This window comes from Lissotriton vulgaris, chromosome 8 (assembly GCF_964263255.1).
Source record: "Lissotriton vulgaris chromosome 8, aLisVul1.2, whole genome shotgun sequence".
NCBI lineage: Eukaryota > Metazoa > Chordata > Amphibia > Caudata > Salamandridae > Lissotriton > Lissotriton vulgaris.
Window position 1 is genome coordinate 1,304,130,731 of NC_141696.1, and position 16,285 is coordinate 1,304,147,015.

At 50.7% G+C, this 16,285-nt stretch overlaps 1 protein-coding gene across 1 annotated transcript in view; it reads right to left on the bottom strand.

The window, feature by feature from the left end:
- Nucleotides 1-16,285, bottom strand: part of ATM (ATM serine/threonine kinase) — a 1,399,724-nt gene that overhangs the window by 979,078 nt on the left and 404,361 nt on the right. The window contains exon 21 of the mRNA XM_086935231.1: nucleotides 15,836-15,911. Within this exon, the coding sequence (XP_086791357.1) occupies nucleotides 15,836-15,911 (76 nt within the window). The remainder of the gene's footprint in view (nucleotides 1-15,835; nucleotides 15,912-16,285) is intronic.

Genomic DNA, 16,285 nt, shown 5'->3' on the forward strand with positions numbered 1-16,285 from the left:
CCCATAATTGACAAAGAGTTGGTCTGTCTTTCTGGTGCCCTTTGTTCTTTCTAGGTAAAACTTTAGCACCCGTTTAAGATCTAACGAGTGCAACGACCTCTCAGCTGGGGTCGATGGGTTAGGAAAGAACGAAGGAAGGGTAATCGTTTGGTTTATATGAAAATCCGATACCACTTTTGGAAGGAAAGAGGGGTGAGCTCTCATTACCACTCTGTTGTGGTGAAACACCGTGTAGGGTTCCTTGGTGCAGAGTGCTTGAATCTCGCTAACCCTGCGAGCAGAGGTTATTGCCACCAAGAAGGCCGCCTTCCAAGTGAGATGCTGCAAGGAGGCCTTGTGTATAGGTTCAAACGGTGCAGACATCAGCCTGGAGAGAACCAGGTTCAACTCCCAGGGAGGCGAAGGATTTCTCACAGGGGGATAGACCTTCTTCAATCCCTGAAGGAAATCCTTAACCACTGGGACCTGAAAAAACGACGTTTGTGTAGGTGATTTTCTGTATGCTACTATGGCAGATAGGTGAACCCTGATAGAAGCGTATTTCAACCCTGATGTCGCTAAGTAAAGGAGGTAAGGGAGGACTACCTCTTCTTGTCCTGTGGTGGGATCAAAGCCATGGTCCCTACACCAAATGAAAAATCTCTTCCACTTGAATGCATAAGACGCCCTAGTGGAAGGCCTCTTTGCCTCTTTTAAAATATTCATACATTCTGGAGGCAGATTTAAGTGTCCGTATTGCAAGACCTCAGGAGCCATGCAGTCAGGTTCAGTGACGGGAGGTTGGGATGCAGGATCCTCCCGTTCATTTTGCTCAACAGGTCTGGTCTGCATGGCAGACGTCTGTGTGGACACAGCGACAGATGTAATAGGTCTGGATACCACCATTGTCGCGGCCAATCCGGAGCAACTAGGATCATGACCATGCTCGATCTGATGAGCTTGGCCACCACCTTCGGAATCAGAGCCAGAGGAGGAAACGCATAGGCGAACATTCCTGTCCACTCCAGCAGGAGAGCGTTCCCTTGTGTCCCTGGTCGGTGGAACCTGGACGCGAAGGCGTGGCATTTGGCGTTTTCGTCGTCCGCGAATAAATCTATGTCTGGATGGCCCCAGCAACGGAAGAGTTCTTCGACTACTTCGTCGTTTAGCACCCAGTCTGGCTGATCTTCGAAGTGCCTGCTGAGTGCGTCCGCCTTTGTGTTTAGCTCGCCTGGAAGGTGTACTGCCACCACCGACAGTCCCCGAGCCAGAAGCCAGTGCCATATGGCTTGGGCCTCCTGAGACAGAGGGCGAGACCGTGTTCCTCCCTGCTTGTTCAGATAGAACATTGTTGTAGTGTTGTCCGTCTGAACCAAGATCTTGTCCGTTGTGATTGCTGGAAGGAACGCTTTGAGCGCCAGATGTACTGCTCGAAGTTCCAGCATGTTGATATGGTAAGTCTGAAGGTTGGTCGACCAGCGACCCTGAATCTGAAGACGACCCATGTGAGCACCCCAACCTTCCAGAGATGCGTCCGTTATCACAGACATCGAAGGAAGAGGCTGCTGAAAAGGGACTCCCTGCAAGACATTCCGAGGGCGAGTCCACCACTGTATTGAGGACAGTGCTGCTTGAGATAGGATGATTCGATCCTCCCAATCTCCAGTCGCTTGGTCCCACTGGTCTTCCACAGACTCTTGAAGAGGACGCATCCTCAACCTGGCGTTTGGAATTAGGAAGATGCAGGACGCCATGGAGCCCAGTAGAGACGCTACTTCTCGCACCTTTGGACGAGGAGACTGAAGTAACTTTCTGCATTTCTGCCCCATGGAAGATAGTCTCTCCTGCGAAGGAAACGCTCTTCCTAAATTTGTGTCTAGGACCGCTCCCAGATAGTGGATGGTTTGCGTGGGATGCAGGACTGACTTTTCTGTGTTCACGTGGAGCCCAAGCCTGTGTAGTTGTTGAAGACACAGACGACAGTCTTTGGTGGCTTGATGAGGGGACTGGCTCTTCAGGAGCCAGTCGTCCAGATATGGGTACACAAAAAGACCTTTTTTGTGTAGACATGCCGCTACCACTGCCATGCACTTGGTGAACACCCTTGGTGCGGATTTCAGACCGAACGGAAGTACTTTGTACTGGTAATGCTTGTTCCCTACCAGAAACCTCAAGTACTTCCGATGACCTGGTGTGATAGGAATGTGGAAGTACGCGTCCTGTAAATCCACCGAACACATCCAATCTCCACTTTGTAGATGAGGACATATCTGATGAAGTGCCAGCATGCGAAACTTCTCTTTGACCACCACTTTGTTGAGGGACCGAAGATCTAGAATCGGTCTGAACTTGTCCTCTTGGTCTCTTTTGGGGACTAGAAAATACCTTGAGTACACTCCTCTCCCCCTTTGGGATGGGGGTACCTCTTCGATTGCGTTTTTCTGCAAGAGGACGCTCACCTCCCTTTTGAGGAGGTTTAGATGGTACGAGCGAGTCTTTTTTGGAGGAATCGGTTGTGGTCTCTTCCGAAAACGTAGCGCATATCCATTGCGCAGTATATTCAGCACCCACTGATCTTTTGTGATGCTGACCCACTCTTCCAGGTGTTGCGAAGCACTTCCTCCCACTGGAGTGGGTAACGGCGCCAGAGGAAGCCACTGCTCAGGCCTTGCCTCCTCTGGGCGTGGCAGAGGACTGATGATGTCCGCCTCTGCCTCTGCCTGATTTTCCTCCTCTGTATTGTGTCTTCCCTTGTGGCTTGTTCTGAGACCATTGAGGGGTTTGAACCCTCTGTTGGCCTCCCCGGTTCTTGTTGGTCTTGAAGCGTCGCTTGAACGGCTCTTTCTTCTTTTCCAGACCAACCGCCTTCACCGTGTCCAATTCGGTTTTCATGCGGGTCATTTCCTAATCGGCATGCTCCCCAAAGAGTGAAGATCCTGAGAAGGGCAGATTGAGGATGCGTTGCTGGGCATCTGGTTTGAGACCCGTCAACCGCAACCAAGAAGATCTTCTCGCGCAAACCCCATGCGAGTAGGCATGTCCTGCTAGGAGTGCGTTATCTGCGGACGAACTGATCATTTGGTTTGCCACCAAACAGCCCTCCGTCACTGTTTCCTCAAAGTCCTTCTGGTCCTCCTTGGGCAATTTCTCTTTGAATCGTTCCATGGAGTCCCACAGTGCTCTATCATATCTGCCGAGAAGTGCTGAGGCACTAGAGACTTTCAGTGATGAAGCTGCTGTGCTGCACACTCTGCGTCCCCAAGAATCTTGGGTCTTGCTGTCCTTGTCAGGAGGAACTGAAGAAGAGGGTGCGACTGCGTGATTCTTCCTAGCTGAGGCTACGATAACAGAGTCCGCCGCAGGCTCCCCTTTAACAAAGATTGGGTCCGAGTCGGCCGGCCTATACTTTTTCTGGATACGTGCCGGAACCGCCCTGATTGCCGCTGGCGTGAGGAAGACCTCCTTGATTGGGTCCATTATCCCTGGAACCAATGGGAGCAAAGGCCGTGAATATGATTTGTGCCGAAGGGTCTCAAAAATTACAGTAGTGGAAACTTCTGGAACAGCCATTTCTATTTGAAGTTTTTGAGCGCCCCTTTGAAGAACGTCTAGGTATGTGTTGACGTCGTCAAGCGGGGAAGCTCTGGAGTGAGGGCTGTCTGCCAGCGTTGGGGAGTAATCCCCTTTAGAAGATCTTGAAGAGGATGAGGAGGAGGTTGATGGTGTTCTCCTTCTCCTGTGGTGAGATTTTACCTTCCTCACTGGCGATCTTCTCGGTCGGTCTTCCCTTCGAGGAGAACGTGATTCTCTCCGACGCTCCCTTCGTGGAGATCTCGACCTCTCAGTTCGTTTCTCCCTTCTCGGCGTTTGAGATCTGGGATGCTCTCTCCGCGGTGATCGGGAGACCCTGGGGGTATGCGACCTTTCCGCTCTCCTCTCCCGAGAGCGTGATTGGTGCCTGATAGGACTCTGTCTGTCTGCCTCTTCTACCAGTCTCTGAAGAGGTGACCTGTGGAGTGGGCTTACATATCTGTGCAGCCTCTCCGTCGCTCCAGAATCCTTCCACGTGTGCAAAGGAGCATACCATCTTGGCGAGAGTGTTATCTTTCGCTGGGGCAACGGACTTCTACTCCTGGAACTGGACCTCGATGAGCTAGAGGCCCTTGAGGAGGAATGGTGAGAAGCCGATTGGGTCACCAAAATAGTCGAAGGCACTGAAGGGGATTTTCGTCTCACCGGTGTTGGCGGACGTCTTAGAAGTCTTTCCCTTGACGTTGGACGCCTCTGCGGCGTCGACGGAGTGATAATCTTCGACGTCGAACGCCTCGATGACGACCCGTGTTCTCTCGACGTCGACCTGTGATGTCGAGCCGCTGACGGTGTCTTCTCCCTCGACGTCGAACAGCGTCGTCCCGCCTTCGACGGAGGTCTCGACGTCGAACGGCGTTGCCCTGCCGTCGACGGAGGTCTCGACGTCGAGCGGCGTTGCCCTGCCGTCGACGGAGGTCTCGACGTCGACCGGCGTTGCCCTGCCGTCGACGGAGGTCTCGACGTCGGCCGACGTTGGTCTGTCGGCGACGGAGATGGCCTTCGACGTCCTGTCGTCGACGAAGCCCTTGATGTCGACCTGGCATGTGGCGACGGCGGAGGATCGGACATCCTCGACGTCGAGCGCCGACACGTCTTCGACGATGATCCCTTCCTCGACGACGATCGTCCGAGGGGGCTCTTGCTCCTCGACGCCGAGCGCCTCCGTGGAGACTTCGGCGGAGGTGTCACACTCTTCGAAGCCTGTCGACGTTGGGACGACGGCGAGTGTATTCTGTCTCTCGACGCCGACCGTCGCCTGGTTGACGGCGGCGGAGTTGACTTACGTCTTGACGTCGATCTTCTCGTCGACGGAGATCTCGTGGCTTCTCTCGACGCCGATCGTCGCCTAGTTGACGACGGCGGAGCTTTCTTCGTCGTCTGTGATTTTCTTTTCGACGACGATTTCCTCGTCGACGCCGGTCCCGACGTCGACGGAGCTTTATCTTTCGATTTTTCCATCAGATGTTGTTTTTTCAGCGCCGAGCCCGGCGCTGAGGTCGATGGACGCTCTGACTTGCCTTTGGAGGGAGTTCTGGGTCTCTTTGAACTCTTCCTCTCTGTAGATCTTCCCCTCATGGATCTTTGGGCCAAACCATAGAGCCTGTTCCTCTCCCTGTCTTTTAAAGTTCTGTCAGACAGGTTTTGACAATGAGAACAGTCCTTTGGATCATGATCTTCTGGCAAGCATAAAATACAGACCTCATGAGAGTCCGTTTTTGCCTTCTTGTGGCCACAAGAAGGGCAATCATCGAATAATGAAGGCATCCTGACAGGAAAAACCTCACAAAAATTCGACTGCTAAGCAGTTATTTACTTGACCCTGATGTAAAAAGTCAAAGTAAATCAAAAAAATGTTCTTTAGAAGCTTTTCTGACTGAAAAAGGCAGAAAAACTGTGGAGCTGTGTATCCAGGGTCCTTCCTGAAGGAGCCGGAAAGAACAACTGACCTAACTGTAACCCCTGAGGCATGATGGGAAGCTAGGGGCAGAGGTGCCTTAAAGGCACAGCGTCAGTTTTGGTACATGCAGCCACAGGGTTAGCTTTTCAGTCTTTTTAGACTGGGTATTTGCAATGCAGCCTGGGAGCTGTATATGCTTACAGTGTCTTATAAGAATTTCTGCTGTTTTCTAAGCATTAAAACAGTTTCTAAACAAGCATTGGTGTTGTTTATCATGTTTCTAATGCTAATACACATGTATGGTGGAAATTCTTCACAGCATATTCCAGCTCTACTGTTTTATTTGGCTGCAATTGCTTATTTTTATATATATATATTTATATATATATGTATATGTATATGTGGGGCACATATAATATATTGTTTCCGGGGTCCCGCGCATGGGCGGGAATATTCTAATGCTTATGACTTTGATGAGGATTCCCCTGGAAGAGAACCACCACTGCCTGGGCCATTCCGGGGCAATCAGGATCATCCGTGCCCTGGACTGGGACAGCTTGATGAGCACCGCTGGAATCAGGGGAATGGGTGGAAAAGCGTACACAAAGCTGTTCGACCAGTTGATCCATAGCGCATTCCCCAGCGTCCCTTGCTGGTAGTACCTGGAGGCGAAGTCTCGGAATTTGCTGTTTTCGGCGGTGGCGAACAGATTTACGTCTGGAGTTCCCCACCTTTCGAAGACTTCTCCTAGTACTTCGTCGTTTATGACCCATTCGTGGTTTTCCTGAATCAGTCTGCTCAGTGAGTCTGCCTGAACATTCTGCACACCTGGCAGATGGGTAGCCGTTATCGTCAATCCTCTGGCCAGAAGCCAGTGCCAGATCGTCTGCGCCTCCCGAGACAGGGTGCGTGATCTCGAGCCCCCCTGCTTGTTGAGGTAATACATCGTGGTCGTATTGTCCGTCTGTAAAAGCAGAGAGTTGGTCTGGAAGGACGGATGAAAGGCCTTCAGCGGCAAGTGAACAGCTCTGAGTTCCAGGAAATTGATGTGATACGTTGACTCCATCGGATACCACGTTCCTTGAATCTGTAAGTCTCCCGAATGCGCTCCGCAGCCGTGGAGAGAGGCATCCGTCACGATAGTCTGAGTAGGAAGGTCCTTGTGGAAGGGAACCCCTCAGAGGAGATTCTCCGCTGAACACCACCACTTCAGAGACTGAAGAGCATGCAGAGACAGTCGTATCTTGTCGTCCCAAGATCCTTTCCTCTAGTCCCATTGGTCCTCCAAGCACTCCTGCAGAGGTCTCATGTGTAGTCGTGCCTGAGGAGAGAGGAAGATACAAGAGGCCATCGACCCCAGTAGAGAAGACACCGTCCTCACTGTTGTAGATGGAGCGGTCATAAGAGCCTGAGCCTTCCGAAGGATAGATCGCCGTCGCTCCTCCGAAGGAGACACGCTTGCTGACAGCGTATTGATGGTGGCTCCCAAGTACTGAATGCACTTGACCGGGATCGGGACAGACTTGGAAATGTTGATGTGCAACCCCAACTTGTTCAAGAGAACGCATGTCTTCTGGAAGTGTGCTTGAGCTTCCGAGGAGGAGGCCTTGATCAACCAATCCTCCAGGTACGGGTAGACAAACACCTTGTTCTTCCTGAGGTGTGCTGCTACCACTGCCATGCACTTCGAGAATGTTCTGGGCGCAGATTTCAGCCCGAATGGCAGCACTGTGTACTGATAATGATTGTTGCCGACTTGAAATCGCAGAAACTTCCTGTGTTTGCACGTGATGGGCACGTGGAAGTAAGCATCCTGTAGGTCTATGGCACAAAGCCAGTCTCCCTGTTGCAACTGAGGATAAATCTGATGCAACGACAGCATGCAAAACCTTTCTCTGCTAATTCACTTGTTTGCCTGCCGCAAGTCTAGAATGGGCCTGAACTCGTTCTTGTCCTTCTTGCGAACCAGGAAGAACCGGGAGAACAGACCTCTTCCTCTTTGAGACAGAGGTACATCTTCTATCGCCCTTTTCCTTAACAGGATACCGGCCTCCGCCTGGAGCTCGCGCAGTTGATACTGCGAGCTGACCGGAGGGATCGCTGGAGGAGGGCTGATGAACCAAAGACTGTATCCATTGCAAACAATATTCAGCACCCACTTGTCCTGAGTAACTTTTCTCCACTCTGCCAGAAAAAATTGAACGCTCCCCCCCCACCGGAGCGGGTAACGGATGAAGGGGAAGTAACCGCTCAGGGTCGAGACCCGGCTGGGCCCTTGTTCGCGGTAGAGGACTGCTGTCCCCCTCTACCCTTCTGTCGTTTCTGGAAGGGTCTCCGGAACTGCTGCTGTTGTTGCTGCTGCTGCTGTCCTGAAGACTGCCCCCGTCCTCTTCCTTGTGCGCCGTAGCGCCTTTGGAACGGCCGGTAAGACTTCTTCTCTTTGGGCTTCTCCAAGCCCACAGCCATAAGGGTCTCTGCCTCCGCCTTCATGCGGGCCATCTCATCATCTGCGTGTTTTCCGAACAAGGTATCCCCGGAAAAGGGCAGGTTGGCCACCCGCTGCTGGGCCTCCGGCTTGAGTGACGTGAGCCGGAGCCAGGCATGTCGCAGCTGATTGATTCCATGGCAGTAACCATGGGCAGCCAACAAGGAGGCATCTGCAGCCGCGCTGATGACCTGATTGGACACCAGCATCACTTCCTTGAGAATCTCTTGGAAGTCCTCCCTCTTGTCTCTTGGTAGCAGTTCCACGAACTGTTGCAGGGAGTCCCACAGCGCCCAGTCATAACGTCCCAGCAGAGCTGTATCGCTGGACGCCTTCATGGCTGTGGAAGCAGTCCCACGCGCCTTCCTTCCAGCCGAGTCGATCCATCGACTTTCTTTATCTGGCGGCACGGTGGATGACGGGGAGGTAGAGTGTAATTTCCTGGCCGCCGTCACTATCACCGAATCCGATACCGGATCTACTCTCAGAAAGGCAGGGTCCGAATACGGGGCCCTGTACTTCTCTAGAAGTCAGGAGGGAGCGGCCTTCACCACCGCTGGTGTGCGGAACAGCTCCTCTGCAGGTTCCTTCAATCCAGGTACTAGTGGCAGAAGAGGGCGAGACAGATGCTTCTTGTGAAGCGTCTCGAATATCACTGACGTCGAAGGTGTAGGAGCCGTCACCGCGATACCCAACTTTGCAGCCCCCTCAGGAGAACCTCCTGGAAAGTGGCAATGTCATCCACTGGAGAAACCCTGGTCTCAGGGGAGTCCGATAAGGTCGGTGAGTAGGAATGGGTCCTGGAAGAGTCCGTGCGGGACCTAGACCCCCGCCTCCTATGGCGACGGCTTGATCTGGTGGAGGATCTATGACGACTCCTTGATCTACCTCTCCATCCGGAGCGTGAACGTGACCTCCTCGGCCGAGGGCGATCAACCGGATCCACCGGAGCGGGTGGCTTGGACGGGGTCTTCGGTTTAGGCGTAATCTTGGGAGGCGTCGGAAGAATAGGCAACAAAGTCGACCTCGGTGGAACCGGAGGCGGCTTCACTGGCAACCCTGGCCCAGGTTGCGGTGGAGGTAACGGAGGAGGAGTAGGCTTCCTCGGAGGGGGACCCCTCGGCAAAGGAGGAGGGGAAGTCACCTTCCCCGACGGGGTATACACCTCGGAATACACCGAGCCCGGCGAACCTCCTTCTCTACCAGCCTGGGACGTTGGCCAAATTCCCACGGCGTCAGGCCTCCTTCCACCTCTCTTCGACGTCGAAGAACGGCGACCAGACAGCGAGCGCTGGCCTCTCGACGTCGAGTGTCTATTCCTTGGCGAAGAACGCCTTCGCCTCGACGGCGACCTTCTGCGCCTCGACGGCGACCTTCTGCGCCTCGACGGCGACCTTCTGCGCCTCGACGGCAATCTTCGGCGCCTCAACGGCAATCTTCTGCGCCTCGACGGCAATCTTCTGCGCCTCGACGGCAATCTTCTGCGCCTCGACGGCAATCTTCTGCGCCTCGACGGCAATCTTCCGCGCCTCGACGGCGATCTTCCGCGCCTCGACGGCGATCTTCCGCGCCTCGACGGCGATCTTCCGTGCCTCGACGGCGATCTGCCGTGCCTCGACGGCGATCTGCCGTGCCTCGACGGCGATCTGCTGTGCCTCGATGGCGATCTGCCGTGCCTCGACAGCGACCTGTGCCTCGACGGCGAGCTTGACGACGAGGACCTCCTCGACGACGAACGTCCCCTCTTTGCCGACGGCGGTGTCGCCTCGACGGCGAGCGCCGACGCCCGGCCTGTCGACGTCGATCGCTCGACGCGGACGAGGACGACGATGAAACAGTCACCGGGGACTTCGATGGTCTGGTAACATCCCTCGACGCCGAGCGTCGACGTCGTTCCGACTCAGACGATGGCGCAATAGACCCAGGCGGAGAATGGTGACGTTTGCTGGCCTTCCTGCCCCTGGGGAGCCCCCCAGAGGCCTCAGCATGGGCAGAAGAAGCCCCTCCAGACCCACCTTGTGCCTTCAATCTTCTTTCCTCGAGGCCCTGAAGTCTGATCTTCTTCCTGTCCTTCAGGGTCCTGCCAGAGAAGCCTTGACAGATCACACACTCCTCTGGTACATGTGAAGAAGGAAGGCAGAGGATACACACCTCATGGGGATCCGATTTGGCCTTCTTCCTGGAGCACTCCGGGCATTTATCGAATAATGCAGGCATATTCGACAAAAAACAGAGTGCAATAACCAAGGAGAAAGGCAATGAAGTACAACAAAGTACTTAATGAGAAAACTAGTGAAAAATCACCAAAAAACCCTTAGAAAGGGAGAGCTCAATGCTCCAGGGTCCTGCTTGCAGGAGCCGGAAAAAAGAACTGAAAGTAAAGTGACCTGCAGTGCATTCTGGGATACTGTGAAGTTCTGGAAAGTTCTCTTAAAGGCACAGTATCCTGTTTTGAGCCACATAATGGCAGCCTATGGGGCTTGTCTGTCCATGTCTTCCTCTCTATCATTCCAGAGGGTTTTTGCTGCTAAGGCAAGGGAAATCTGGACAAGCTTTGCTGTTTGTGGATTTTTGGTGGAATTTCTAGTTGAAGTACTGGACAGTGTAGCCTGGTTATAGGCTGCATTATCTGTCTTTAAATTCTCTCTTAAGTGTCTTTGCAGTTCTGCATTTTTTCGACACTTTAAGAGATTATTTTTGATTGCTCCGGGGTCAACGCACATGGGCGGGACTATCCACTAGATTATGACTATACACAGAGATCCCCTACTACAGAACCTTTCCATGTACTTGTGGATCTATATATTTATTACTTTCTTCTAATTCAGCTTATCCAATGCACTACCCTATTTCTCAGCCTATCCCTTGCTCAATATATCTTCTACCTCAACTCTAGGACTCATCTCAGACCTCTTTCTACTACTCTTTCCAATACACTACCCTATTTCTCACCCTATATCTCCATCAATATATCCTCTACATCCACTCTCTCTTTCATTTCAAACACTATACCACTATGATCCCCAAAATAGCCTTTACTAGATTCTCCCCTACTCTACCCCTCCCTGCATCATCTGACACCTCATTTAATATACTGATCCCCTAAAACAAGCCATTCTAAACGCTTCCCTCTGACTCTTCCCCTCCACATCCCTTTTTACTCATCTCAAGCCTCCAACTACTGCTATGACCGAAAATAAAAAAGTCTTAATCCTTCACTCTGCTATCCCTCTACTATCCTTTTCAATCAAAATAACAGGCTAACATGTCCACTTCTTAAATTTCATATTTCACTACACTAATTCACCACAAATCCTTTATTGGTTTCAGAGAAGCACACTACTTGGTGAAGAAAAAAACTTCAACACATCATTAGGGGTAGCAAGCGCTATATGAATACAAACCTTTTATCCCTTTACCTGCCATCCTTCTCAATCCAAATAACTGACGAATATCCACCAATCAAATTACTTTCATATTTCAATATACAAATTCACCACTAATCCTTTATGGGTTCCGGAGCAGCGTGCTACTCGCCAAGAAAGTGCTTCCACATCCCATTAGGGGTAACAAGTGCTATATAAATGCAAACCTTTTTTCCCTTTTCTATCCCTCCCCTATCATTTTCAATCCAAATAACTAACTAATATCCGCTACTCAAATCACTTTCATATTTGACTAAACTAATTCACAACTAATCCTATAAGGGTCCGGAGTAGCGTGCTACTCACCGAAAAAAGCGCTTCAACACCCAATCAGGGGTAACAAGCACTATGTAAAAATACAAATCTTTTTCCCTCTTCTAACCCTGCGCTATCCTTCTGAATCCAAATAACTGACTAACCTATCCACCACTCAAATTACTTTCATATTTCACAATACTAATTCAACACTAATCCTTTATGGGTTCCGGAGTATCGCGCTACTCGCCGAAAAAGCGATTCAACGCCTCGTCGGGGGTAGTAAGCGCTATATAAATGCAATAACAATACAATGCAATTACAGTGTAATTTAAAGTGCATCTGTTTTAAATTCAATGAGAGGCACTTCTCACTGGACTTATCATGAATGCTGCAGAAAGCTGTGAATGTTATGTTATGTTATGTTATGTTAGTGCTATTTGTATTGCGGACGGCTGCTCCAGCGAAGGAGCGTCCCGGCGCACCGACAAGGTGGCGAACACAACACAACTGGGGAACAGAAATAATTATTAAGAAATTGGGGAGTGAAGGATTTAACAAAGCTCAGAAAATAAATGAGTTTTAGCGGCCTTGCGGAAGGAGAGCAGGTCACCAAAGGTCCGGAGTTTCAAAGGGAGAGCGTTCCAGAGTGCGGCTGCCCGCACCTTAAAAGAGCGACCCCCCACCCGACTGAGTTTGAACCGAGGGGCTACCGCTAATTCTTGGTCTAGCGAGCGCAGAGTGCGGCCCGGGATGTAAGGGCGCAAGAGTTGGTGCAGTAAGGGAGGTGATAGGCCCTTCAGAATTTTGAAGGAAAGGCACAAAACTTTAAAGTGGATCCGCTGCCTAACGGGTAACCAATGCAAGGCTCGCAAAGATGGACCGGCCGAGCAAAACCTAGGAAGACCTACGATCGCTCTGGCCGCAGCGTTCTGCACTCTTTGAAGTCGGGTTAACTCAGCCTGGTTTAATCCTATAAAAAGGGAGCTGGCATAGTCCAACCGCGCCAAAACCGTTGCTTGCACCACCAATTGACGAGTTGCGGCATCGAAGTATTTAAGGGCAGGGCGCAGATTGCGCAGTATGCCAAAGCAGCAAGCCGCCGTCCTTTTGGTGTGGCCAACGAAGTTGAGGGAAGGGTCCAGCCAAACACCAAGGTTTTTGATCTCCGCAACCGGAGTGGGGGTCGGCCCCAGCTCAGAGGGCCACCAAGTATCTCCCCATAGGTCCGTCCGCTTCCCAAAGATCATCACCTCCGTTTTTTTGGCGTTTAGTTGGAGACAGTTGGACGTCATCCAACCAGCCACCGCCCTGAGTCCTTCTCTGAATCTTGGGGCATCACCCCAGAGTCCCCACTGATCGTGACCGCTAGCTGGGTGTCATCTGCGTACGACACCATGGTCATACCACAGAGCTTCACAACCTCAGCCAGCGGCCTCACGTAGATGTTAAACAACGTGGGGCTCAGTGAGGAACCCTGTGGGACCCCAAGAGACAGAGGATGACATTTGGACTGGTAGGGTGGGGACGCCACACAGAAGGAACGATCCCTGAGAAACGAACGGAACCACTGGTGTGCAGTGCCGATCACCCCTATCTCCTCAAGACGTTGCAGGAGAATGTCATGGGAGACCGTGTCAAAGGCGGCGCTTAGGTCTAACAAAACAAGCGCCGCCGTTTGACCTGCATCCAGAACTACCCGAAGGTGCTCGACCATAGATAACAGTGCTGTCTCCGTACTGTGGCTAGCCCGAAAACCATTCTGGGTGTCGTCCAGAATGTTGGCACGCGACAGATGACCAGTGAGGGCGGTGTTGACATGCGCCTCCGCGAGTTTGGCTGGCCACGGGAGAAGCGAAATCGGGCGGTAGTTCTCCGATTTTGTAGGGTCGAGAGATGGTTTTTTCAAAATGGGCATTACTACCGCATGCTTCCATTTCAAAGGCACCTGGCCTGATGATAGCGACGTGTTGATTAAGTCGCAAACCGGGCGAGCAAAAACCTGGTCTCTGAACATAGGTGGCTTGAGCGGGTCGTCCGGCGACCCCGACTTAACTCGGAGAGCCAAGGCCGTGTAAGACTCCAAAGAGAGAGAGGGGAGAGAGTCTAGCACCACCTGATCCAACCGGATGGGAGGCCCCATACTGGTTTGTGCAGTGGAGGAAGGGAAGGCCCTATATATGGTCTGGACCTTCTCCAGGAAGAAAGCCGCCAGCGCTTCACAATGAGTATTGGAGCTGATGGAGTTACCGGCCGGCTTCCTTGCCACAAGGTCTTTAAGGGCCTTAAAGATGGTTTTAACAGGATTCCCACTATTGCGAAACTCCAGAGCGTAGTATTCAGCCCGGGTTCTACAAACGCGCGGTGATAAGACTTGACCGCAGCCATATACAGGGTTTTTTTGCTGCTGTCATACCTCTTCCTCCAGTCTCTCTCTGCACGTCTGCAGACACTTTTCAGAGCCCTCAGATTGCCATCATACCAGGGACTGGGGGCGCGGGAGCCACACTTACTGGAAACCATCGGGATAAGGGAGTCGAGGGCCCTGGTTACCCATCCGCAGAAATGGTCATAACCAGACTCCACGTTCTCCACTGCACCCAGTGGGTCGTCAGTGAGAAGGCGGTGGAGATCTTCCGCCTTTAATTTGCTTGAATGAGATACAGCTTTGCAGGCCCCAACATTCATTCTAAGGAAGATAGCTGTGCAAGCAGAGATGTGTTTAGGTTTGCACACTGAGACGGAGTGCATTAGTTAATGCACTGAGGCTGGCTTCCTTATACATTAGACAAAGGTATGATGTTAGATCATTCCAACTGGGTCTGGAAGAAGGGTACTCCCATCATGCTCTTGCTAGTGTAGGAGTAATAGTGATAGGCGTAATATTAGGAACAATTAACATGGTTGAATTATTTGTGTTTTCCACCATTCTAATAATGCTTATAACAATGATGTGCCTCATGTGTCTAATTGTTGCAGTGCATGCTTTACTTACAAGGATTAGGGAGCAAATGAATCAACATAAGGAATTGCGATTCCTCATTAGCCATTTTTAAGGAATAGCTATTTAGGAATTGCAATTCTTTATGCAGGTAGGAATCGCTGAATAAAATGAGATTTCTACACATTCCCTATTAGCGGATTGCAAATTGCGACTCGCTAATAGGGAAGGACTTCCCATTCATTCCTATGGGCCTTCTGGCCCATAGGAATGAATGGGAAACCATTCTCAATTTGCGATTACCAAATAGGTAATCGTAAATTGCGAATGCAATTTCAATGGTGCTAAGCGGCTAAAAGGCCACCCTGATGCATGCCAAAAGTTAGCATGTGTACACGTGAGGCGCACACACATGCCCCAAGGCCATGTTTGTGCGCCACTTGGCACTTACAAAAATGCAAATTTGTGTATTTTATTGAGGACTTGCAAATTACCATGAACTTGAAGTTGATGGTAATGAGCGATTCCTTAATGCAAAGTCGCTTTCTGAGAATGCTTCTTGCATCGCATTTAGGGAATCACAAATTGCGATTCCCTAACTGCATTCGCAAAAGAGGTAATCGGAAATTTTGCAATTATCCATTTTGCAAATGGCTTTGGGCTTGATGCATCACAAAAGGCTAATTACCGGTCGCAAAGGGGCCGATTCTGCGATCTAGATCTTTTCAATAAACATTTGAAAACGTATTATTGTCTCTCCTCTTTGTAAAAGTTTGGGCATACAAAAGTGACAAACGACCGGGTTAGATTGTTTCTACTAATTCCTTGGTAATAAGAGTGATCATGTTCATAGATTCCAACACTATCTATAGGTCTGGAGGTTTAGGAGTTTAGATGCAGTATTGTGAGCTAGCCGGAATAACATTTACTGATGATTTGAGAAGCCTCAGTCTCTGTATAATAAGGTTTTGTTGACCCAATAAACATGCCTAAAAAAATTGTAAGAACCGTATAACAGTGCAGGTGTGGTGCTTATATGCGGCTCAATGGTAACTTCTGGGGTACAACAAAGTCAAACTGGAGACACACAGCCCCACCTACAAGCTTCCAGGAACAATGGAGTTTAAATCAAACATATCCTGTCTGGAGTCTGGGGATATTCTAAAGGTGTGGAATCTGCAGTCAGAACTATCCATTAGAAGCTTTTGTTCAGTTATGCCTTCAATAAAGATGAGATTCCCCCAGATTTATGCCCAACTTACCTCTAGCAATGCTTTCATGCAGTTGACAAGGGCAACTCTTACAAGTGCTGTGCATTTTCCATCATTTGTTAAATGCCTGAAACAGAAAATACCAACATATTAAATGTTACTTCAACTGATATGCTCTAATAATTTAGCAGATTATAATATATTATAATATAACATTTATAAAACTGATACAGTATCCAAAGGCAGGGGCAGAATAAACAACAGAGCAGAGCCTTGAGCAGCCACCCTGCCAGTATGTAAACAGCCTTACCCCCCTCCCCCGGAGACAAGGGACATATGTAAAAAGTCATGACACCTGTAGCAGGCCTACATCCCACCCAGAAACAGGGAAGGGGAGCCAGTCCCAAGACAGACAGGAACAACAAACCTCCAAGCCACCCCAGCACAAAGGGCAACCATCCCCCAAAGAACAAGGGTAAGGCATGGCCAGATGACCCCAAC